This window comes from Lynx canadensis, chromosome B4, assembly GCF_007474595.2.
Source record: "Lynx canadensis isolate LIC74 chromosome B4, mLynCan4.pri.v2, whole genome shotgun sequence".
NCBI classification, from domain to species: domain Eukaryota; kingdom Metazoa; phylum Chordata; class Mammalia; order Carnivora; family Felidae; genus Lynx; species Lynx canadensis.
This window is the reverse complement of record NC_044309.1, coordinates 87,867,033-87,892,280: the sequence shown is the minus strand read 5'-3', so window position 1 is coordinate 87,892,280 and position 25,248 is coordinate 87,867,033. Positions and strand designations below refer to the sequence as shown.

At 46.4% G+C, this 25,248-nt stretch overlaps 1 protein-coding gene across 2 annotated transcripts in view; it reads left to right on the top strand.

Annotated features, from left to right (window-relative positions):
- Positions 1-25,248, top strand: part of PPM1H (protein phosphatase, Mg2+/Mn2+ dependent 1H) — a 281,418-nt gene that overhangs the window by 206,028 nt on the left and 50,142 nt on the right. For both annotated transcript variants that reach the window (XR_004343889.1, XM_030323105.1), the window contains exons 7-8: positions 10,751-10,814; positions 14,406-14,513. Coding sequence is in view for 1 of the 2 variants with exons in the window: in XM_030323105.1 (XP_030178965.1) it covers positions 10,751-10,814; positions 14,406-14,513 (172 nt within the window). In the remaining variant the exon portion in view is untranslated. The remainder of the gene's footprint in view (positions 1-10,750; positions 10,815-14,405; positions 14,514-25,248) is intronic.

The window sequence follows — 25,248 nt, the reverse complement described above, 5'->3', positions numbered from 1 at the left end:
ATTTATGAATGGTTCTAGTAGAACCCATTGCTCTCATCTGGTCCAAACCTGATCTCCTGATTTGGAGCTACTAGGATCAGGTTCTTTACCCAAATTTTCAACTGTGGATAGGGACCCGTTAGTGGGTTGTGAAAGCAATTTAGTGTATGGAGATGAACATTTTAAACAAATTAGCCGGTGTAGGGAGTAAAGGACATCTCACTGTGTAGCACATGGTAAGGGTAAATACCGCTTTCCAAATGTGTTTGTGTATACACCGGGTTATCAGGATCTGCCCTAAGCCAGTGGACTCTCCCCAAGAACATGGGCCAGTGCAGTGAAAGTGAGCTCTGATGCCTCATGCTATCATCCACAGGCCCAGTTTAGGAAGAGGAGTCTTTAGGCCAAATTAGAAGAACGATTACCGCTCCCAGAACTCCAGGCAGGATCTGGTTCAGGCATGCTGGTGGTAAGAAGGGGCGAGGTAGGCATTTTCCCAGAGCTTGTGGGTCAGCCCTGTTAATCGGAGGATTTCCTCAAGGGCATCCACAATGTCAGGGAACAGAGCTTGGGCCCCATTATGGAGAAAGGCTTTCTGGAGGGAGAGCCAGAAGGTTCTCCCTTTCATTTGTTTCTCTCAGAGACAGACATACACAAGTTAGGCAGCATTGCACCCCCAAGTTATATCACCCGATACCAATCACACTTTTACAGCATACTGTTTGAGCCTGAATCCAGACTGTATGGTATTAGCGCAAGAACATCAGCCTGTATACAGCTCAGGGCCTACAGGCCTCAAGTAATTTAAATGATGCTCTGAGGATCAAAGGAGAAAACAAGTTAGCATTTGTTTGTAGAGCTTTGGCCCCACAGGGAGCTTTCCCAGGAATCATGCAATCAAGATACCCCTCAACAATAACTCCTAGCAAAGAATCCAGGGACCCAAGGCATCAAAATATGATCCCATCCCCCCAAATTTAGATTTACAAAGAACTAAAGCCTGCTATATAATGGCAAGCTGTGGCAGAAACGTTGGCTTTGCCTAGAAATATCTTAAAGGATACTTCTAAACCCTCTAACTACTTGCTGGATGAGGGACTTTTCTCAGCCTCTTCCAACTCACCCTGGGGCCACAATGGCTGCCTCTCATCCTTATTCCAGAACTCTGGTTTGAGCCTGATATCGTTAGCCTTAGCTCAGATTCCCCCTCCCTGGGACGGTTCAGTGACATTTTCCCAGCATATTAAGATTTGATCCAAAGACAAATTTAGGAAATTTCTGGGGATTTCTTAACTATGAGTCTTTGAAACCAAGAAAAGAAAGGCCTCTTGAAAGAAGATATTAAAAAATAAGAGTAAGATCTAATAAAATTCAAAATATTCTTGTGTTACTTTAAAGGAAACGCACGCACTTGTAGATTTTGGTGCAGTGAGGAGGGCCCTACCCGTTGAAGGGCCACCTCAAGGAGCAGAAAGCAGCCTCCATTTACTGCTCTGTGGCTTTGGATTTGATGCCTGTGGAAATACAGATGGCTGGCAGGAAGAAGGAAGTATGACATGACTGCCAACTTTGTGTTGCTTTTTCCAGGAAGGTCTGGGCAGGGTGGGTATGGAGAAAGGCGAGGCAGGGGAGAGCCTCTGTGGATTCCGTGAATTGCTGAGTTGGGGTGGTGCCAAGCTCTTAACAGCCATGAGTGGCATTTGGGCTGCAGTCATGCATCTACTCCTGACCAGCCAGTCCCAGGTGGTGTTTCATCCCAGTCTCCTGGGATTCAAGCTGTGCTGAGATTTCATGGTAGGAAGCGGGAGTGGGAACCAAAGACCTAGACACTTCTGCCCACCAGCCTCTATCTACGCCTGCTCAGGCCCTATGCGGTGCGCCCCTGTCTGTGTAAGACCTGGTTTCTGCTATGAGCAAAATGAGACTTCCTGTGGCTTTTACCTTCCTCCCAGAAGGGGCACTCAGCTTCTAGCTGAGGGAGAATTCTCCTTTAATGCCTGTTTTAGACCAACCCAAAAGCTTCCCCTTCATATTATTAGCTCTGAGGTATCTTTTTGAGTCTTTGATTCTTCCCTTTAGAGTAGAAAAATGGACTTTCCTGACTAAAGTTGCACAGGTGCTGTCCTTCATGCTTCGATACCATTAGCAGCAATAGAAAAAGTATGAGTTGGGGTATCTTGGGCGTTCAGCAAGAAGCCATTTTCCTGCGGGGATGTGCTGTATTCCTGCCTCTGCTTACCAGTTACCTGTGCTCTACATCTGCAGTGAAAAAAGAATGGGGCTCCTAAGACCTTGATGGTCACAATTTGGTTAAATAGCACCTTATCCTTCCCAAAGGACTTGTCAGACATATTTGCATTTGATCCTTGAAGCTTCTCATGAGGAATCCAGCTGAAGAAGCATGTTCAGTGAGGTTGAGGGACTTTCCCAAGGTCACACAACTGGTTCGCTTGCGGACTGCGCTGTGACTTCAAAACCTCTGACTCCAGGCCTGATGTTCCACAGTATACCATAGCAGAGGAAAAGGAGAATGTAGGAAGAAAGCTTCCCAGGGGAGGACAGGCATCCTGGGCCACACTGAGAGGTCAACTATTAGAAGAATGTGACTCACTGGTGTGTGTCATTGGAATCATATGAGTGGTTCGTCGGCATTAGGCAGTCCTGGAGGGGTCACGTTCTTCTTAAATGACTTTGAAGTATCGCTGAGGGAATACTCAGTTTTGTAGTATCGCTGAGGGAATTGCCAGGACATACTTAGGGACATGAGTGTCATTTCTCTCTGTCTTTCTAATTAGAAGTCCTGATTTGGGAAAGAAAGAAGATCACGGGAAGTGATCGAGGTAGACCATGCCATGGTGTGAACTTTGGGTTCCTGGCCTGTGGGTTAAGATGTCCAAATGGGGACTCTGGCTGGGAATGCAGGAATCTGGCAAAGACATAGAAGAACTTTCTTAGTGGGAGACTTGCCTCAAGTTATTCTGGGAAAAATATGTCTAGGTCACACTATGTACCCTAGAGAACCACATAACGAGAAAAGCTACCATTCTGGAGGTAGAACTTGGGCATTACGAGGAGAAAGTAATAGGCAAGAAGATCATGGGTGCTATTTTTTTTTTTTATAACTTTGTTATTTACGAATATACTTTGGTAATAAAGGTGGACCTAAAATTTTAATGTAAAGAGGTAAAATGAAGTCCAAGGTATCACTGATAGGAAGGACTCAGCCCTGAATTTCGGCCATAAAAAAGCGTACCATTAAAGCAAAATGAATGGGGAAAGCCGACACTTGGTTATGTCTTTGGATGGAAGCATGTGTGCTAAGGAGGAAGTACGAGCGTTCGTCCATCTGTTCATCCACTTAGCTGGTATCTACTTTACGTGCACAGTGTGCCTGCACAGTTGTCCACAGGAGGGAATAGCAGTGAATAAGACCAAAATGCCTGCCTTCATTGAGCTAATGTTCCAGGGCAGGGGTGGGGGGAGATGTAAACAAGTAAACAAACTTAATAGGTAGTTTCAAATTGTGTTATGTAAGCACCATGAAGAGCTGAAGCATGGTCAGCTTGAGTGCTCAGAGAAGGCTGGGAGGACCTGGGGGAAGAATGGCCCAGGCACAGGGGACAGCAAGGCCCCCCCCCCACCCCCCATGGCATGTCCAAGAGCCAGCCAGAGAGCTGGTGTGAGGAGAGCACAGTTGCGTCATAACAGATGTCAGAGCGGCGTGCAAAGATCAGATCACACGGGGCCTTGTCATTGGGTTACGTTTTGTATGGAAAGCCAATGGGGAATTTTAAGCTGAGGAGTGAGGACTGTCCGTGAAAAAAGAGAAGTGGTTGTGGGAGACTGGCTAGCAGGCTGCTCGGCCGGTCTGTAAATACAAGCAAACCTCTCTCTCTCTCTCAAAAAAAAAAAAAAAAAAAAAAAAACACAAAACTGACCCTGAGACGAGATGTGTTCACCCTGGAGGAGTCCTGTAGTTGCTACTCGTCAGAAGGGTGAGAGGACACCAGTGCGCCTGTACAGGGACCTCTTGAGTTCAGATGTTCAGAGAATGCACAGAGCAGCGCCCAGCCAGCTAAGACCAGAGGCAGGCGAGGGACGTGCCTGTGGGTGAGGCATCAGCTGCAAACTGCACCCCTGAGACCCGGGAAGCAGTCCGGGAGAGCAAGAGAGCGCTTTGTTTTTTGTTTTGTAAATCTGTGTAGAACAGAGTAAAGCCGCTGCCTGAGGTACATGGCATTCATTGATTTGCTCACTTCGTCAGCTATTTGCTGGGCACTCGTTGTGCATCGGGCACTCTCTCCAATACCAGGGATGCCACATGTGGTGAGATGAACACCTCTGTCCTCACAGAACTTAATGGGGGAAGGGGGTGCAGGGGAGCAGTAGAGAAAAGACACATCAGGAAGTAAAATACTTTTAAGTGTTAGATGGGGGTGGATGGCAAGAACAAAAATAAAACAGAGAAGGGGAATAAGAAAATTGGGGGAGGGGAGCAATGTTAAAGAAGGTCATTTCATTACTTGGCTTTTATTTAGAGTATGATGGGTAAATCATTGGGGGGTTTGAGCAGGGTAATGACGCTATCTGACATTTTAAAATAATTACTCTGGGTGCTCTGAGAATAGAGATAAAGGACAAAACTGAGCGGTTTTTCAGCACCTTCGCCGCCATCACCCTGGTCCTGGCACCGTCTGCTCTTACCCAGATAATTGCAGGGAGGTCTGGTGAGGGGATTGCAATTGCGTGGGCAAGAGAAGGTACTGGACCTGTTTGTTGGAAAGGGAGAGGTGACAGTATTTGGCAGAATGTCAACAGACAAAGCCCTCAATTCATTGCTGTTGTATTTGCCTTTTACTAGAAGATCAGGTGGGGGAGGAATTCTAGGCTGCCAGCAAGGAAAGCCGTCAAAAGGTGGAGGCTAGATGGTGAACACGTATGGCCAGGGGGTCGTTAGAGTGACGGAACCATGGATGCGAAGTGGCCTGAGAGCCCCAGCGAGAGAGGAGAGATAGCTCACAGTGGGAGTCTCTGAGGAAAGATGTCCTTGGTGCTGGGGAGGCTTAAGGAAGATCATCAGGAAGTAGGTTGGGAGTTATGAAGCCAGGATTCCAGAAGCATCATTCACACATGTAAAATTACTGAGCATAACAGCAGGGGAAAGGGTGGGAAGCCACCTGTGAACCTAGGGGGGAGTCATCAGGGAGGATGGGAGAGCATCCTGACGGCGAGGCTGGGGGTGTGTGAGCAGGTGGAGGGGCTGACTCGGTGGCAGCAGGCCTCGGTCTGGAAGGGTGAGTGAGGTGGGAGCAGTCACTGCCTCCCTCTTACCTTAGGAGTCACGGGGCATTGAAATACACCAATGGTGGGGCGCCTGGGTGCCTCAGTCGGTTAAGCGTCCAACTCTTGATTTTGGCTCGGGTCCTGATCTCAAGGTTCGTGAGATCAAGCCCCGTGTCAGGCTCAGTGCTGATAGCGCTGATCCTGCTTGGAATTCTCTCCCTGTCTCTGCCCCTCCCCCACTCTCTCGCTCGCTTGCACTCTCCCTCTCTCAAAATAAGTTAACATTAAAAAAAAGTAAAGATGGGGTGCCTGGGTGGCTCAGTCGGTTAAGCGTCCGACTTCGGCTCAGGTCATGATCTCACAGTCTGTGGGTTCGAGCCCCGCATCAGGCTCTGTGCTGACAGCTCGGAGCCTGGAGCCTGCTTCGGATTCTGTGTCTCCCTCTCTGTCTGCCCCTCCCCTGCTCATGCTCTGTCTCTCTCTGTCGCAAAAATAAATAAAAAAATAAAAATAAAAATAAAAATAAAATAAATTTAAAAAATTAAAAAAAGAAAAGAAAAAGAAATATACCCGTGGCTGACTGGATGGTTTAAGAAAGCACTTCCCAGGGCTGCTCTCCAATGGAATGGGCTGATGCTGCCTTTTGCACTGCTCCCAGGACAGTGACTGTCCAGAACAGTCAATTCCATGACAGAGCCCGGGGACCAGTATGAGGTATATTGTTACAGCAGGGACTCCTGCACTTTAGGTATAGCTGACTTAGTAGTGCTTTTCTTTCCAGTAGGTCTGGACCCGTGGTGCCTTGTCTTTTCAGCTTTGCCAAATCAACATTGCAGAGGAAACCATTACTTTAAAAAAAAAAGTTTAATGGAAACGTCTTTGCTTAATGAAACTTGCCTCCACTTAGGGAAAGCCCTTTAATTCAGCCCTTTTTAAGCCTTGACTTTTTTTTCTCTTCTTTCTGTCAGTTGGCCTCATAAATATTCATTAAGGACTGACTCAAAATAAGAGTTACTCTGAAAATCTTTCCTAAGCCTTTCAGTTTTGCTTTCTTGTAACAAGTAATTATTTGAATTATCATCTCTGGTCAGTTATATTATGGTAGAAACTAGTGAGTAGTTGGTATTTGGAATCTTTAAATTTAATCAGGATTTGAGAAATCATGGGATCTGATAAGAAGGAATAGACATTTTCTTAAAAATTTTTTTTTAATTTATTTCTTTTTGAGAGAGGGAAGGGGCAGAGAGAGATGCTGATAGCAGCAAGCCAGATGTGGGGCTCAACGTCGCAAACCGTGAGATCGTGACCTGAGCTGAAGTCAGACACTCAATCGACTAAGCCACCCAGGAGCCCCAGGAATAGACTTTTTTTTAACGTTTGTTTATTTTGAGAGAGAGAAAGAGCACCAGCAGAAGCGGGGCAGAGAGAGAGGGAGAGACAGAATCCCAAGTAGTCAGCACAGAGCCCGACCCAGGGCTCGAGCCCAGGAACTCTGAGATCATGACTTAAGCTGAAACCCTACAGTCCCAACACTTAACTGTCTGAGCCACCCATTTTCTATTAATTTCTATTTCTATTTCTGGACATTTTCTATTTATTGTATGTCCCAAGTAACTCCCTTTATTGGAGCTCAAACTTCAAACCATTGTCCTTATCTTGTGTCCCCCAGCTGAGAAGGGCAGAAGCCAGGGCTGAGCTGGAAATACAGAGTCTACAGCCTGGACCATGAAGTACCATGCAGTATGAATAGCAAACAGGGCTTACAAATGGGTAGGAACAGGAGTGGCCCCCTTCAACTCCAGACACATGTTTGAGGGAGGCCCGCTGTCCGTGCGAGAGGCCTCTGCCAGGCTCTTCAGCCATAGTGAAATGCCTGCTAAGTAGTGGCGGGTCTGAGGACACAGCCTGGTGCTTCCCTGGCTTCCCGCTGGCTTCCCTGTGGACCGTGTAGTGAAACAGCCACCAGTTTTGTCCCCACGTGGGCACCTTTTGTTCTTTTGCCTCTTTTCCCCTTGTGCCAAAAAGACCTTTTCTTCAACCAATGCCTGCTTTCCTCCCACTGACAGGCAGATAATAATGGTCTCATCTCAGATTTTTCAGCTAGAATGAGAAATCCCCAGAGCTGAGCCCTGAAGCCCCCTTTTTTTGGTGTGTTTTCTGGGGAAGTTAGAGTCTAGCTTTAGGCCACTAAGATGGTCTGTGATCCTGGGAAAGTCACTTAACCTTTCTGAGCCTCAGTCCCCTCGAATAGGACATTGCAGAACCTAGGAGACATTTGAGATGTAGCACGCTAGCACCAAGCCCAGTGTGGGGCAGGTGTTTGGTAAGTCATAGCAGCTGTCATGATTGTTGGCGATCACTAATTTATACAGACTTTAATCAAGCTGCCAGTCTGGACTCTTGTTTTATTCTTTATTATACCAGACTTTCACTGTGAAAAAGGAAGTCCACCTGCCTGTATATGATGACCTGTGCTTAGGACCCAGAAAGGTTGAGGGGGTGAGGGTGTTGTGCTTCTTTATTGGTAGTTATTCACCCTTGTCATTTGTTGGTGACAGCAGGGGAGAGGGCTCTCACATGATTGAAAACCAGTAATGGCAGGAACAGAATAAGGCTTTTTGAAAGTTTCGTTTCTAGTTTTAGTATTTTTGTTGTTTTCAAAGATGAAAATAGAGCAACTAAAATATTAGAATTTGCACTTGACCCTGTGGGTGACACCTCCAAGGTTAGTGTTTGTCTTTCGGAGCTGTGGTAACACAGACTTCATGCTCCTGAAGGTCTCTGCCCTGAGAGGATTTGATTGCCTGGGCTTTCGGGGGATCTGAGAACAGCTCTGTGGCTGCCTTTTCAAGCCTGTTAAGAGTGCTCTTAGCCTATCTGTACTGAACTCTAAGTAATTTCCAGTCACTGGGGCTGGAGCTGCTGCCTTCTGCCTCCCATTTAATCTCTGACTCCTGGATCTTGGTCTCCAGGCCCCAGTCCCTCTCCTGGCCTCGTCCCCAAGCCCTGCTCACGCCCACTTTAGAGCCTCTCCCAGGCCATTTCCCTCCTGTCCCTTGAGCCATATGTCATCTTTAGAGTCAAGCAGTTGCTCAACTGATTTTGAATATGAGCAATGACACTTGGTCTATAGTGGTGGTTCTCAACTTTGGCTACACAATAGAATCACCTGGGAGCTTAAAAACAAACAAACAAAAAAATCCAATGACTGGCTCTCATCCCCAGAGGTCAGATTTAATTGCTCTGAGCTGTGACATGGGCATCTGGATTTAAAAAAAAAAAAAAAAATTTTTTTTTAATCTTATTTTTGAGACAGAGAGAGACAGTACAACTGGGGGAGGAACAGAGAGAGAGGGAGACATAGAATCCGAAGCAGGTTCCAGGCTCCGAGCTGTCAGCACAGAGCCCAATGCAGGGGTTGAACTCACAAACCACGAGTTCTTGACCTGAGCCAAAGTTGCTTAACTGACTGAGCCACCCAGGCGCCCCATGGGCGTCTGGACTTTTTAAAGCCCTCCCAGGTGATTCCGTGTACAGCCAGGGTTGAGAACCACTGGGCTAAGAACTCATTCAGTCCCCAAGCTGAGTGTATTCTAATAATAGCTCTATTTGCTCCCCAAGTGACTTGTATACCACAGCGTTTTAAATAGTTCATGTAAGTATAAAAACATCAGAGTAGGGGCACCTGGGTGGCGCAGTCGGTTACGCGTCCGACTTCAGCCAGGTCACGATCTCACGGTCCGTGGGTTCGAGCCCCGCGTCGGGCTCTGGGCTGATGGCTCAGAGCCTGGAGCCTGTTTCCGATTCTGTGTCTCCCTCTCTCTCTGCCCCTCCCCCGTTCATGCTCTGTCTCTCTCTGTCCCAAAAATAAATAAAAACGTTGAAAAAAAAATTTAAAAAACAAAAACAAAAAAAAAAAACATCAGAGTAGCTGTTTCCACCTCGTGTTAATTTGATAGATTTGGGGAAAGGATATAGTACGGTTTTTTTTGAAAATTGAATTCCTAGAGTGCCTCTGGGCTCACGTGATGGCTGTACCAGCAACTGGCATGTGCCGGGCACCGTGCTGAATACTTCGTGATATCAGCACGGTCATTAGCCCATGTTCATCTTCAACCCCACCAGTAAGTTTCAGTTTCCCCCTCTCTGATTAATGAGGATCCTGAAATCCAGAGAGGCTCACTCGCTTGCTTAGGGCTGAACAGGAAGCCCAGGCACATCTGGTGCCAAAGCTTCACTGGTCCCTTGGGAAGGGGCACCTTACCTAAATAACTTCCCTGGAAATAAAGGTGTCCCGGCATTAGCTTTGGGGTTGAACTCTTTTTGAATTGGATTGCATTCGTTTGTGTATCAAGAGCTTCCATAAATTTGATTGCATGCTCACTCCCAAGTTGCCTGTATATATCCAAGATTAGGAGCCCATTTCACAAATTAGTTTTCTTTGTGCACTCAGCAGACATTACTTCCGAGAAGCATCTTGTTTCTAGCACCTAGCCTAATAGAAGCTACCCGGTTTTTACTTAGTGTAATACTAATACTTCTTGGAGGTAGTGCTCTCCCCATTTTGCAGAAAGGGGAGCTGGGGTACCAACTATTAGTTATCTACGAAGTATTAGTAATAGCTACCACTAAATGAGTACTTCCCAAGTGCCAGGCTCTGTGCTCAGCTCGTTACATCCTCTGTGATGATCCTCATTTTACAGATAAGGAAACTGAGACCAGAAAAGGTGGAGCTACTTGCCCAGAGTGGCATAGTTAGTAATCAAGTGCCACATTCCTTTGCTTTTTGTTTTTTAACTTCTTATGAGCAAAATTGCAAGACACAGACTTCATTTTCTCTCCTGGGTTAGCCTGGCCAGCCTCTGCTGTGTATGTAATGGCATTTGGACAACCATGTCTGGAATAAACCACTGAAGCATAAACTGGCTTTTCTTTCCGTGTGTCGAATGGCCATTTAATAGCTATTGTGAAACAAAGAATTTTCTGCCAACCTTGAATATCACACGGAGGTCAAACAGGCTCTAAATATTCCTTCTCCAGCCATCCCATTACGAGGCTGCTTTGGTATAAACAACCCCTGAAGGTCAGAACCGGCTCCTGGAGCAGTTTCACACTCCATCTGCCTCTGAGCTCTGCTGTTTTCCAGCTCTGGGCTAAGGACAAGACCCTTGTCACTGCTGCTGGGGCTTCACTATCGTACAGGCACGAAACACCCAGGACAGAAACCCACCTCCCCTTCTTGCCGATTACAAATATACCACCTTATCCTCTCCCTCTGTGAGTAAACACACACTTGATATCTTCTGATTTGTTAATTACATGCACAAACGTGCGATTCGGTAAGAAGAAGTCCAGGCACAAAGAGGTTGGCAGTGCGGTGAGTGATGGAGGGAGTGTCAGGGAGAATGAAGAACCCGGTCGCCTGTGTCAGGGCAGCGGGTCACTGAGTGCAAACCTTTTTTTGTAAATGTTGTTTATCCCCCTACAGGGCATACAAAACCATTGAGGATGATGACCTGAAGTTCCCCCTTATATATGGAGAAGGCAAGAAGGTAGGCATGTGCACTTCCCCCGGACTGAGAGAGCAAGGCTCTGTCTCTGCACAGCCCGTGGCAGTCTCTGTGTTCCACTCAGCAGCCTGTGACTTTATGGCCTTGACAGCTTGGAAGAATATCGCCTTCCATCACCCTGCAGGCCTCCTGTCTTGAGGGTCTCCAAGGAGTGGCAGGGCTGGGGGAGGGGAAGGGGAGCGGGGAGCACAAGGGACCGAAGTCACTTTTGTGAAGATAACATTCTCCTTCTCACATCTCTTTTCCATAACGTCTTACGGTGTTTAAACATGACCACATCCACAAACGTTACTTCTTTGTATTTCTGACACCAAGCCACGAGGCAGGCAGAGCCGGCGGTAGAATATCCATTTGGGAGCAGAAGCAGCTGAGGGTCTGAGGTGCAAGCCGCTCAGGCAGCCACACAGCCAGCCAGGGGTGGTAGGACATGTGGAGCCATGGTCGTCTACCTGCTTCTAGAGCTCTCCCACGCCACCATGGGAGTTCAGACTCTGCAAGGCTGCTGCTGCACTTGCCCCAGGCAAGGGGACCCAAAGCTTCACTTTGATGGAGCTTGGGGACCAGAGCCCAGGCTGAGCTAGCTAGCAAGGAGCGTTCGCCATGTGCTCCCAGGGCCCCGGTCGGAACAACACCCTCAGCAGCAGGCACACTGTGGAGAAGGAAGGCTGTCCGCCTTGGTCCGTGAGTAGAGAGAGGCTGGAGGAGGTGGCCGTCCTGGACTGGGGATGAGGAAGCTTTGAAATGGTTTCCCAGTGAGAACAAACTGCTTCTGAGGCACTGCCTTCTTCCTCTGAGCACGAATACACTTCACCTCTGTGCTGAGAGCTCCAGTTAGATGTGAAAAATGGTTCACATTAAAAAGAAACTTCCACTGAATTTTTCCAGTATTCGATAGGATTTTTTTTTTTTTTTTTTTTTTTTTTTTTTTTTGAGGATGAAGTGCCTCCTCATAAAAACCGAAGGATGCCTTCACAGGCAGGTGTGGGCATATGTGCATGTGTGTGCACGGGCATCTAGCCGCACATGTGTGAGAGAGCACACAGGTTTTGGTTCGCGGCTCAGGGTAGGAATGATGTCAGTACAAGGAGATGTTTCATGGAGGGGAGTGAAACATGAACATCGATTCATACAGGGACCAGTTTTCAAACGAACTTTCCCTGTTCATGGAAACGGACCACCTTCCACCTCAGCATCCCTGGTTGAGAATCACAACAGGAAAGGATTCTGTTCCTGATAGTGTTCCAGTGATTCTGTCCCTGATAGTGTGCACCTTTCAGTAGGATGGGTACCGTGAATGCACATCTCTCAGCCCAGTGACCTGTGCCTGCAGCTACGGCTCTTTGTGGGGCTGAGATTCTCAGTATGACCCTGCTACACCCAGCAAGTTCCAAGAAGCAGAGAGCCACCTCCTAGTATCTTTGTATCCCTAGTATCTGCCCAGCCCGGTACCTGACAATAAATGCATCAGTATTGAATAAAGTTGTCAGTTATGTACAGTATACTGGCCTCCATACCAAAGGACAATGGACTAATGTGTTCTTAGAAGATAATCAGAATAAGATTTAAGCGAGCAGGGGCTTTCCCCCTTAAGCCGATGTTCCTTTCACCAGGACATCATGTTCCTGAAGCATTTCAGTTAATTAGGGCCTGACAGCTCTGTGATAGGCAGCTGGCAAGTTCTGTCATTGTACCTGATGGCCTATTTAAAAGCTGCTGTGGCTCCAGTCTGTCCCAGACTTGCTCCATAGTAAAGCAGCACAAGATCCCTGTCAGCGGACCCTTGAGAAATCGTTACAGCTGTAACCTGTCAGTTCCATCTAGATCCTTTGCAGGGGTTTTGTCTTTCCCGTCTGCATACACCTACCCAAAAGCTCCAGAATACTTTCACTGCCGTAACTTTTCATTTTATTTCTGCCAATGCTTTTAAAGATTTGTGTGGGTAACACCTACATGCTTTGTAAACAAGTTCAGTAACTAGCAGAAACATCAGATTTCTTTAGACTAAAACGCCCACCTGTGCTTTTGCAGCCAGAGAAGCTGCCATTGCAGTGGGGAGAGTGGAGGGGCCTCAAGGGACTCTGAATTTTCGAATTCAGGATTGAGCACTTCTTAGCTAGGAGGGAGCCAGCCGATCCAGCTCCCCAGCGGGGCAGAGAGTTTCTTCTGCAGCCCACCTGACCAGAGGACCCCAGGCTTCACGTCACGTGTCTGCATTTTACCCCCTCTGATTTGTGCCTTTAAAAAAATAAATCATGCTTTCGTTTCCACTTAAACCTGCCCATCTACTGATCCAAAACCTACTCCAAAATCCATAGCCTTTTTGGGAAGACAGGATGAAGATGATGGCAATATGGTAGACTGTAATGTTTCTTAGCCTTTGTACGTTAATCTCATTACCCAGACAGTAGAGTGAGGATTCACACCTGGGTCTCCCCATGAAACGACACTGGATACATTATTGACGATCCAAGCATTAGGCCATTGGCCTCCATTCTACCGAGAATGACTTTCATTCCATCCCTCTGTTTGCCCATCCCAATGCTGCCCATGCTTCTGCTCAAAAATGTAGTGCCACCACCTCCAGGAAACCTTCTCAGCAGAATTTTTACTTCCTCTGAATTCATATAACCCATGGCTTATGTGTCTTTCAGCCCTTGGCCATATTTTACAAATTGTTAGACATGCATCTCTTATCTCCCTTTGCAAGGTCCTTCATAGTAGGAACAAGTCCTTAGACATTTGTGCCCCACAGCGTGGTGTCTGTACATAGTAGGTGCTCAGGAAATGTTTGGGTAGATCAGATCTGTGGCATCCCAGAAGATAAAAGGCTGACTGTGCAGCCATTAGTAAAATAGTATTATTTCCTTAAAGCATTCAGAAAACTGTTCATTTACTATTCGGAAAGCACAGGTGATGAGGTCTCAACCCTGAGGTCTCTTTGTACTTATAAGAAAGTGACATTTTGTTCCTCTCCTCCCAGAGGGACTTGGTTGGGGATGTTATGCAGGACAGGTGACAGAGCTGCAAAGGGTTTCTTTTCTGTACCATAAAGCATAATATATGAGCTTGGGCAGCGGGTGGGGGGGTGGGGTGGTGAGCTGCCTCTGCTTTTTTTTTTTTTTTTTTTTTTTTAATCTTTTACTAGTGCCTGTCAGGGACTAGAGACACGGCAGATATACTTGTAGGGTGGGTGTATCCCAGACGGACGGATGGATGGACGGATCGTGTTGGATTTGATTTGAGCTGATTTCAGGGGCTGTAGACATCCCACATGTATTGATTTAGTTTACTGGCTGCCCTTCCAGCTTCTACAAAAGAAAGCCAAAAAGAGACAGCAGCAACCCATTAAACTTAAGGTAATCAGTAGAAAAACCACTCCTTAAGTACATAAGTGACCTTGGCGAGCCCTTCTTTGGAAACAGCTACCCACATTAAGTTAGGAGCAGGAGGCCTGGAGAGGGACAGAATGAACTGGAAAATTAATGCATCTCTCTTGGCGTGTGGCAGCCACATTACGGCAGGAATGCTTTCTCTGTATGAGTGTTTCTGATGACCCTCTGCTTATACTCCTAGGCCCGAGTAATGGCAACTATTGGAGTGACCAGGGGACTTGGGGACCATGACCTGAAGGTGCATGACTCCAACATCTACATAAAACCATTCCTGTCTTCAGCTCCAGAGGTACTACATGGGGTTTTTGTTTCTATTTTGTGCAAATATTTTCTACATGATTCCTCCCAGGACTTGCACCCCATACCCAGACAGTAGCCACCTTTTGTCACGTGTGCTTCTGTAGTGTTTCTTTGTCCCACTCCATCCTCACTCTGACTGTCCTGCTTCATACCCTCCTCACTTCCTGCCCAGGTGGTTGTTGCATAGCCACCGAGTGGCATTTCCTGCCTCCTCGATCCATCCCACGTATTGTCGTCAGGCCAAGTTTCCTAAACAGGCATTCTGACCCGTTTGCTCAGAAACTATATCCCGGGGCTATGAGAATGAAGCCCAGACTCCGATGGTTGGCACTCAAGGCTTATTATAATTTGTCTGACTTTCTAGACCAAAAATTTGATCTTTGTTCCCCCCCTAAACTTGCCAGAAAGAACTTGCTGTGTCCTTCCTGCACATGGCCTTCAGTTTCCCACAGTTGCTTAAACTATTCCTTCTGACTAGAATGTCTTTCCTCCCGTCTGCAAACATCCAAATTCTTTTTTTCTCTAGGGTTTAACACATGCTTCTCCTGTGGAGACTTCCTGATTTCTCCCTCCCCCATCCAGAAATAATGTCTCTCTCTATACTGAGACACGTAAAGCAGCTACCTTTTAAGACATTTCCACTCTCCGCTGTTATATCATACTTGTTCACATATATACTTTATCCCCTCATAGATTTTAATTGCCTGCAGAACTTGTATCATTCAGCTGATGTTTAGAGAAGTTAACTGAAAAACAGGTTGTCATATCTTTGGTTAAAAGATTTTTTTTTCCGGGGTGCCTGGATGACTCAGTCAGTTAAGCATCCGACTTGGGCTCAGGTCATGATCTCGTGGTTTGTGAATTCGAGCCCCACATTGGGCTCTGTGCTGACGGCTCAGAGCCTGGAGCCTGCAGCCTGCTTCGGATTCTGTGTCTCCCTTTCTTTCTGCCCCTCCCTTGCTCACACTCTGTGTGTGTGTGTGTGTGTGTGTGTGTGTGTGTGTGTGTGTGTGTCTCAAAAATAAATAAACATTGAAAAAAAAAATTTTTCCCCTCACCTGAAACTGTTAAAAAAAAACAAACCCAAAAAACCAACAACACATTTTTCTTATGATATAGGAAACATCCAGTTTTGTTTCAGGGTATATCTTTAGAAAACATTTTGCTTTTGTAAGTTACAGAGAAATCTAAGTAATAGTAGGTTAAGGCTCTATTCTTTTCACATAACAAGGAGGCTGGAGTTTGGTGGCTACTACTGTTTGGTGCATCACCTCCAGCGTGCCAGGGCGGGCATCTCTGCTTCTCTGACTTTTCCTTCACGGTTGCGAGATGGTGAATGTGAGCTGCAAGCAGCTTTGAGCGTAACATCTTCAGGCAAGGCAGGAAGAGAGGGGGCAGGCGGCCTGTCTGTCTTCACTTGTATCTCGTTGGCCAGAACTGTGTCACATGACCTCCCCTTGCTGCAAGGAAGGTTGAAGGAGAGAGCTTTGACTTTTCCAAGGGTTACAATAAAGGGGAGCCAGGGAGAGGTGAGTCGGGGACCAGTGGTGTTTGCATTCTGTGCAATTACCTGTTAAAGCAACGCCTTGCATCAGAAATGCCCAGAATGTTTAGATATGGCTCCATCTGCATGTTCTTCCCAAGGGTAGGTGTTGTTTTACTTTTTAATTTTTTTAATGTTTATTTATTTGAGAGTGGAGGCGGGGGAGAGAGAGAGAGAGAGAGAGAATGAATGGGCAAGGGAGGGGGAGAGAGAGAGGGAGACATTCAATCTGAAAGCGGGCTCCAGGCTCTGAGCTGTCAGCACAGAGCCCAACGTGGGTGGGGCTTGAACTCACGAACCACAAGATCATGACCTGAGCCGAGGTCAGATACTCAACCAACTGAGCCACCCAGGTGCCCTGGTAGGTGCTGTTTTACTGAAGCCTTTTTTTTATTGTTGTTGGAGGAAACCAAAACCCACTCAAGCTAATTCAAAAGAGGAGGTGTTTGTTGCAATATTATTAGAAGAGATGTTTGTGGCGTCCACAGGAAGAACCGTTAATAGCCAGCCTTTATGGGAGAGTGGTTCTGGAATCAAGGCACCCCTGGAGAGCCTCAGCAATGGGCTGAGGGCATGTCACCTTCATGAGGGTGTTCTGCCCTTAATGTGGCCAATCAAGTTCCATGTGTCTCTGCTACCAGTCCGCTCAGCTTCTCACTCTTGATGACAGATTACCAGAGAGGAATCTCATTGACTCGACTAATTTTTTTTTAATGTTTGTTTATTTTTGAGAGAGAGGGGGAGAGAGAGAGAGAAATGTGTGTGAGGGGGAGGGGCAGAGAGAGAGGGAGACAGAGAATCCCAAGCAGGCTCCTCACTGTTAGTGCAGAGCCCGACTTGGGGCTCAAACCCACAAACTGAGATCATGACATGAGACGAAACCAAAAGTCAGACACTCAACTGACTGAGCCACCCAGGCGCCCCATCGACTCACTTTTTATACCAGGCCATGAGTGACTTCCCAGCCTATAAATCACCCCTTCACGTTGTCTTCTCCAGAGCCATGGGCAGAAACAGCCCATCCACCCCTTTGGCATCCACCCCTTTGGCAGGGCTGTAAGCAAGGGGGTGGTTCTTTTAGAGTCTTTATTGCTGAGGCTGGCACTCAACATACATCTAGCCACAGGAGGTTAGGAAGCCACTGAGGGGGATATCTCCAATAAATATAAGCCGTGGAAGATACACCCATTTCCTGATATCACCCAGGATTTCAAGTGAGGTCAGCCTGGTGGAAATAATAATGACCATTTGTCAAGAACCCATAGATGTCTGTCTTTTAGTCCTCACACCAATTCTGTATGATGAGGACCAGAATCCAAGGCGTCACTGAAGTGTCCAAGGCGTCACTGAAGCTAGTGGATCGCTGACCCCTTTATTCTGGCCAACACCAGGATCCATGAATTATTGCCGGACGAAATAATTTCCTCTGCCGGCCAGAGGAAAACAATAAATACTAGACTCATGGATTCTATATTTTCCCCCTTGAGAGAGAGGCACTCATCGGACATATTAATGGCACCATCACCTTTTTCTTTGCAAAAGGGACAAATGAAGTATGACTCATGTTCTTGGGGGGGGGCAGGGGGATCCTCAGGGAACACTAAATAATCATGTTGCTTCTTTTTTTTTTTTTTTTAATTTTTTTTTTAACGTTTTATTTATTTTTGAGACAGAGAGAGACAGAGCATGAACGGGGGAGGGGCAGAGAGAGAGGGAGACACAGAATCTGAAACAGGCTCCAGGCTCTGAGCGGTCAGCACAGAGCCCGACGTGGGCCTTGAACTCAAGGACCGCGAGATCATGACCTGAGCCAAAGTCGGCCGCTTAACCGACTGAGCCACCCAGGCGCCCCTCACGTTGCTTCTTAAAGCAGAGCGAAAACCTCCTTCTCACCCACTTCCACAGATACCTATGCTTTCTAGATAAAGTGAGAAGTTTGGTTTGGTTTGAAGGAGAATGATTTCTATGCAGATTATAGATCTCTAATCGTTCTGTTACCATGGCTCCAAAAAAGAGGCTGTAGGTTTAAAACTTGGGCATGCATGGAAGACTGCCTGGGGACTGATGAAAAATCCCAGTTGGCTGATCAGAAACCTCATGTCCCTTATCTAGAGTGATGCTGGTTTGCAGGGAATTGGGTTGAATGGTTCCGCCTTGGTGAGGGATTGGGCAAGTGGGCATGTTTGAAAGGAAACCGGCCACCTCTGGAAAAATGTAAGTGCTCTTAGAAAAGTTGTAGAGTTCGCTAAAATGTCGTTTTTATAATAACAGTAACATCTATTAACTTCTTAGTCTGGGCCAGACAACTTACTGTGTGTTTTACACACAGTATCTCATTTAATCCTCCACAACAACCCTATGGGGTACATATGATTAGTGTGCCCATTTTACACATTGGTAAATCGCGATGCAAGGAAGCGCAATAACTCCCCCAAGGTTGTACAGTTATTAAGTAACAAGATGGTACCAGGTCAGTCTAATTTGATGCAGGTCTGTAGGGGAGAGAAGCTGAGTTCAAAGGCATTTCTTTGGACAGTGTCCAAGGGACCCTCTGAGTCAAGGTTCAAGGGTCTCTGAAGAGAATCTTTGTCCTGGGAGCTAAGTGGCTCAAGTTTCTCAAAGAAACACTACTGGCCTTGGACTGAAATTGTAGAAAATGATGGCGTAGTGGAGAAAGTCATTGGGACAGACAGTAATAGCCTTTAGCGTGCCAACCTGTCTGTGCCAACCTGGGCCAGACAGAATTGTGCAAAATAAGATTGTGCACGTATAATTTAGCTTAATGGGTATGTAGTGTAGATCCCAAGATTCCTTTGCACGAGATTAAAATCGTTGTACGTTTTAAATGCTTCCAGATGGAGGGGCCTTAGCCAGAACCACGAACGGGGAGGGGGAGCTTAGGGGGAAGGGGCGGAGCAGCTGGAGTCAGCTACCATGGAGGAGCGTGGAAGGCCGACACAGGAGACCCCCCTCACTCCCAATCTCGGGCAGAAACTCCTCTTTCTTGGGTGGTAGTGATAAAGTCAGACACCAGACAGTGGCTAGCAGGCGTCTTTTGGGGAGCGTGGAAGCCGGGTAAATGTATCGAAACCATCGAATGAAGAGTAACTACCTCCTTTCCTGCCTGCATCCCCTCACCCCCCACCCCACGCCTACCCTGGCTTTCTAACTGTGACTTCCTAAGAACATTCCCCTGCTATGCTGCATCTTTGCCAAGCATGGGTCTTTATTTCACATTTGGTTTCTAAATTTCAAATCCAGCTCAGTCTGGTAATTTTAACAGTTGGGGAGAAAATGTGATTTAGTTCTAAGTAAAAAGTCTCCAAAATCTTCTTGGAAATCAGCATTGTTCCCTTCATCATTGTAGCTCCTAATTCGATTTGATGAGCTAAATAAAAATAAGACAAAAACATGTGTATCAGATTTACGTAAAAAATGCTCAGGGGGTTAAAAATTAGAGAAGGGTTTCTAGCCAGACACATTTTCGGTTTCACTGAAACACAAGGCGCTGGAAAAATCTCGAGTTTGCCAAACCCAAAGAGTGGCCGCCAGGTTTGCTGAGCCTCCCTCCTGTCTTCCAAGGTCTAAGGCAGGGATTTCTGGCCGAGAACTGAATTCCACCAGAGGCCCCCGCCAACCAGGCCTTGGCCTGACCATTGAATGTGGGGGCGTATTGACTCTCATCTGGTCCACAGCACTGTGTTTTCTCTGTGTCACAGTATGAGATGCAGCCTTTCCTGAGCAAGAGAAACAGCCTCAGCCAGGTCTCCCATCTTCCTGCTCAATGAAGCACATCAAAGTTCACCTTCCTTATACTATCCTGAAAGAGTTCAAGGAGGGAAGGAAAGGATCCGGGAACTCAGGCACTGGAGCCCAGACTCGCAGCTGCCTCTCTTCCAGCATTTCTCCTCCCCGCCCCAGTCCAGCGCACTTCCTGCTGTGCTCTTACTCGGGCACCTTGGCGAAGGTCTGCAGCCTAAACCTGCAGATGCTCTCTGCTCTGTGGCCCTTTCTGACCTGTAGCAGGTCCTCCCTAGAGTTAGCCTTCCTCTTCATGTTACTTGCTTTCCCGCCTGCACTCCGGGACTGCCTTGAGCCCCCTTTTGGGCCCTTGGAAGAACAATGTCTTTTTCCGAGTGGAGGCCGGTTTGCAAAGCCAACCCCCATCTTCAACTCTGCATCCCCCCCCCACCCCCGCCCTCCCTGCCAGACTGAACCACAAGGAGCCCGGTTTTCTCTAGGCTTCCTTATTCTTTTCCCTGGTGTTCAAGATTCCTGTCAGCGGGTTTTTGTAATTGCAGATGACTCATTTAGCTCATTCTTTTCTTCATCTAGATATTTTTTTCTTTCATCTGAAACTGCCTTCTCCAAGAGAAGGAAGACCCTAGACTCCAGTATCTGAATGCCCACGTGACCTGCATTATTTTAGTCTGCCTTCCCCTTCCCTCAGGTGAGGTGAACATGCCTGTATTCACAAAGTGCTAGGAAAAGCAAGTAAGAACATCTGCGGAGGGGCACCTGGGTGGCTCAGTCAGTTAAGTGTCCGACTTAGGCTCAGGTCATGATCTTGAAATGTGTGAGTTTGAGCCCCATGTTGGGCTCTGTGCTGACAGTCGGGAGCCTGGAGCCTTTTTCGGATTCTGTGTCTCTCTCTGTCACTGCTCCTCCTCCACTTGTGTTCTCTCTCTTTCTCTCAAAAATAAATAGACTTAAGAAAAGATCTGTGGAGCTGCCTGGTACTAGGTCTGGTGCGGGGCCAGAGATGGTCAGGAAACACTAGTCTTCCTTCCCCGTCAGCTTCTGGAAGGCTTTACACTTAGGGATTCCCAGTAGTCACTTCCATATTAAGAGAGAATGACTGTCTTGTTTGAGCCTCCCCTATTGTCTCCCATGAAAACATGAACAGTATTTAAGAGCTCATTGCTGGGGGGCGGCACCTGGGTGGCTCAGTTGGTTAAGCTTCTGACTTCGGCTCGGGTCATGATCTCACAGTTTGTAAGTTCGAGCCCCACGTCGGGCTCTATGCTGATAGCCCAGAGCCTGGAGCCTGCTTCAGATTCTGTGTCTCCCTCTCTCTCTGCCCCTCCCCCACTCACACTCTGTCCCTCTCTCTCTCAAAAATAAAAATAAATAAACTTTTAAAAAATAAAAAGAAGAGCTCATTGTTGACAGCACCTTATTCTTGGCAGCTTTTCATACCCCAAGCCAAAGTCCCATTTTGGGAAAGAGCCTGTTTTATTGTATTGCGTACTTTCTGCAGTCTGAACAATGTATAAAAAACAGTATCAGTGCATAATGAAAGGGGAAAAAGCTGTACTATATTAAGTGAAACAGAATATGATTGTATATACAAAGAGTGTGATCATAAGTTGGTAGGAAGTTACATGCATGTGTAGACAAATACATGCGTGAAGGAAATTTAATAAAACAGTAACAGTAATCATCTTCAGGTGGTAGAGTAGGATAAACTGGTTTTAAAAATTCCCCTCAAAAATACCTTGGGAGGTGGTGTGATGTAGAACTTAAAACCTCAGACTGGTAATTAGTCTTGACTTCAAGCTCTGTCTCTTCACTTGCCAGCTGGGTGACCTTGAGAAAGGTACTTTACCCAAATCTCTGCTTCCTCTTCAATAAAAGGAGGACAGGAACTCAAGGAACAAATTAAATAACATATATAAATAAAGTACTTAGCCAGAACGTGGCATAATAAGTATTAGCTCCTAGCTCCTCTTAAGACCACGAAGTTTCACTGGCTCTATACGTAGAGATCATGAGTCCAATAGTGTTTATTGATCAGCATACTAGGGAACATGTCCTTGAAAGCATTAGGAATTTTGGGACAAGTTGGAATGGGGGACTAATAGAATAATCAGCCATAAACCCTGTGATTCCTGCTTCCTAAGAGAAGAGGGGAGTTCAGAAGAGGGAGACAGGACTACATAATCGAAGAAGGAGGACAAGAATAAGAAGGAACCAGGAGTGAGTCTGTTATGAAGTAAAATCTGCCTTATGGGGCCACTGGGTTTGGAAGATAGCTTGAAGGGCTATTGGCTATAACAAAGCTAATTATTCTGGAGGGCCTGGAACCAAACCCAAGGCAGTAGGTAAGGGCTTCAGCAAAGAGAGCAGCATGATAAATGTTGGGGTGGGGGCCTGTCACAGCACGTAGACAGGGGTGTGGGGGTGCAGAGAGGCAAACAGGGTGACAGCTGTAGAACTGAAACTGTAACAGGAGGACAAAAGCTAGGGAAGGGACCAGGAAAATGAAAAGGAGGTACATCCGAGAGACATTTTAAAGAAACAATGTAATGAAAACTGATGGCAGACTGGATTTAGTGGATGAAGCGGGGTGAAATTTTCTAAAAATTAAAAATAAATTGTTCTCTAGCCTAAGAAAAGGGAAGAATGCTGTTTGTGGAGGTCCAGAGAGGAAAACTAATTTTATGCTTTTTTTTCCCTCTGAGTTTTCTGAGCAATTAAAAACATAGACACAGGTGCCTGGGATGAAACTAACTTTATAGTTAGTATAAAGTTAGACCAGAAACCATGGTATGGATTTCGGACCAGAATGGACTTCTTATTCTTGTCCTCCACCCCCCCCCCCAGATTAAATGTATGCCCTGGATAGCTGTGGGCTCTCCTCTCCCCACCCCACAGAGAGTAGTCTGCCTAATATTTACCTGCTAGAGGACAGGAGCAAAGGGAACAGGTGCTGCGATGGACAAGTCGAGACCAGGGAGAAAACTCCAGGGGACTCCATGCCCCATCCCCTCTCCCCAGCCCCACAGAGGGAGAGGGCCTAGAAGTGACACATCACAGTATAATGCCTTTGTGCCCTCGGGGACTGCAAAACCAACCACCCCGGAACATGGAGTCTTGATGGAACAGTGTACTATATGTCTTTGTATGCTATCGCCTTTCATGGTTCTGTGAGTTGAACGGGTTCAGCTAGGTGGTTCTCTCTGGGAGTCTCGCACAGCACAGCTGGATGTCAGCTGGAGCTAGAGGGATCTGAAGGCTAGATGGGCTGCAAGTCCAAAGTGGCTCCACTCCCATGGCTGGCAAGTGAGGGCAGATAGCAGCTGAAGAGCCAAGCTGAGGCAGCTCCACATGGCTTCTCCATGGGGTTTCAGCTTTTCATAGCATGGCAACTGGATTCTGAGAGAAAACATCTCGACAGTGAGTGGTTCAAGGGTGCCAAGCAGAAGTTATAGGACTTTGTAGGACCTGGCCTCAGAAGGCCTAGAACCATCACCTCTGCCACATGCTAGTGGCCAAGGAGATCACTAAGGCTGGTCCACATTTGAGGAGAGGGGAATTGGAATCCACCTCTGGAAGAGAGGAGCAGTGTGCTTGTACAGGGAGGGCCGGGATTGACAGTGTCCATCTTGGAGGCTCCGTACCACACCCTGCCTGTAGAAGCTCCCCCCACCAGGTGCCTGGGTGGCTTAGTCAGTTAGGCGTCTGATTCATGACTTCAGCCGAGGTCATGATCTTGCAGTTCAAGGGACTGAACGCTGCATCAGGCTCTGCACTGACAACGTAGAGCCTGCTTGGGATTCTCTCCCTTTCTCACGTGTTCTCTCTCTCTCTCTCTCTCTCTCTCTCTGTCTCAAACAAACAAATTTGGGGGGGGGGGAGAGTGCCCTCCCTGCTGTGAAAACTTGAGGATTAGAGAAATAATCATCTTTCTTTCCCATGCAAACTAATAATAAGTTGATGAGTTAACTGTTTAGCTAATTACTCAACAGAGGTCATCTAGTTTGCAGAATGGAGGCAGATTTACAAAGAAGCTAGTTAAACATAAGTTATCAGGGCTCTTCACTTGGACCAGTCCTTACTGAGTTCTGGTTGTTTGTAAGGCATGAAGAATGTTCTAGGTAGGGGGGAGAAGCAAGGTTAGAGTCAGGAATCATTTCTTTGTAAACATTTCTCAAAAGAAAGAGACCTCATTTTCCATGGTTTAGTAATTTGTCTCTGTTTTTTCTCTCTTGAATGAAACACATTAGTATCTATGTTTGTATTCATAAATATTTCTGTATTCAGTTTTTTTAAAGAGAGCTGTGAAGATTGTAAATTTCAGCCTCAGAAACCACAGATACTCTTACAAAGGAAAAATGAGGAGTTCTACCTAAGGATACTCTGATAGTCTAGGACAGTGGTATTTGAGAATTTTCTTTTCCCAGTTTTATTTATTTATTTTTTTTAATTTTTTTAATATTTATTCATTTTGGGGGAGAAAGGCAAGAGCACTAGTGGGGGAGGGGCAGAGGGCAAGGTAGACACAGAATCCAAAGTAGGCTCCAGGCTCTGAGCTGTCAGCACAGAGCCTGATGCGGGGCTCGAACTCACGAACCGTGAGTTCACAGAGCCAAAGTCAGACGTTTAACCGACTGAGCAACCCAGATGCCCCACTTTTTCCAGTTTTATTAAAGATATAACTGACATGTACCATTATATAAGTTTAGGGTATACAGTGTGTTGGTTGGATGCATTTATATTTGTATATTGCTAAATGATTACCACTACAGCTCTGTCACATCTTATAACTACCATTTCTGTTTTGTGGTGAGAACGTTGAAGCTCTACTCTTTTAGCACCTTTTAAGTATATGATACAGTAAAGTTATTGTATATAGGTTATGTATATGTATTTTATGTATCTAGTGTATATGTATTTTATGTATCTAGTGTATATATACTAGTGTATGTATATATATAGTGTATGTATATATTATATAGTGTATGTATATATTATATAGTGTATGTATGTTTTACAGCATATATAGGTTATATATAATTATAGTCCTAATGCTGTACTTTAGATCCCTAGTCTTGTAATTGGAAGTCTGTGCCCTTCAACCAGTATCTCGCGCATCTTTCTTCTTTGTTGGGGTGATGTATGCTCCCCTCCCCCCTCTCCCACCACCACCTTGAAAACGTTGGGGAAGGTGGGGGAATCATATTAAGAGTGTAGAGAAGCTTTCATTTGTCTGTGGTGCCACCTGCACCTACACACACGAGAAGACCTCCTGACTTAGCCTGTCCTCCATCTGCATTGCTAACTCTCTAGCTGTAAGAATCACTTGTATGCATGTGTGTGACATTTTAACGGCTTGTTTCCATTGGGAAGTGCCTTGGGAAGTAACCAGCCATTTGAATAAAACCAGAATTTGACATTT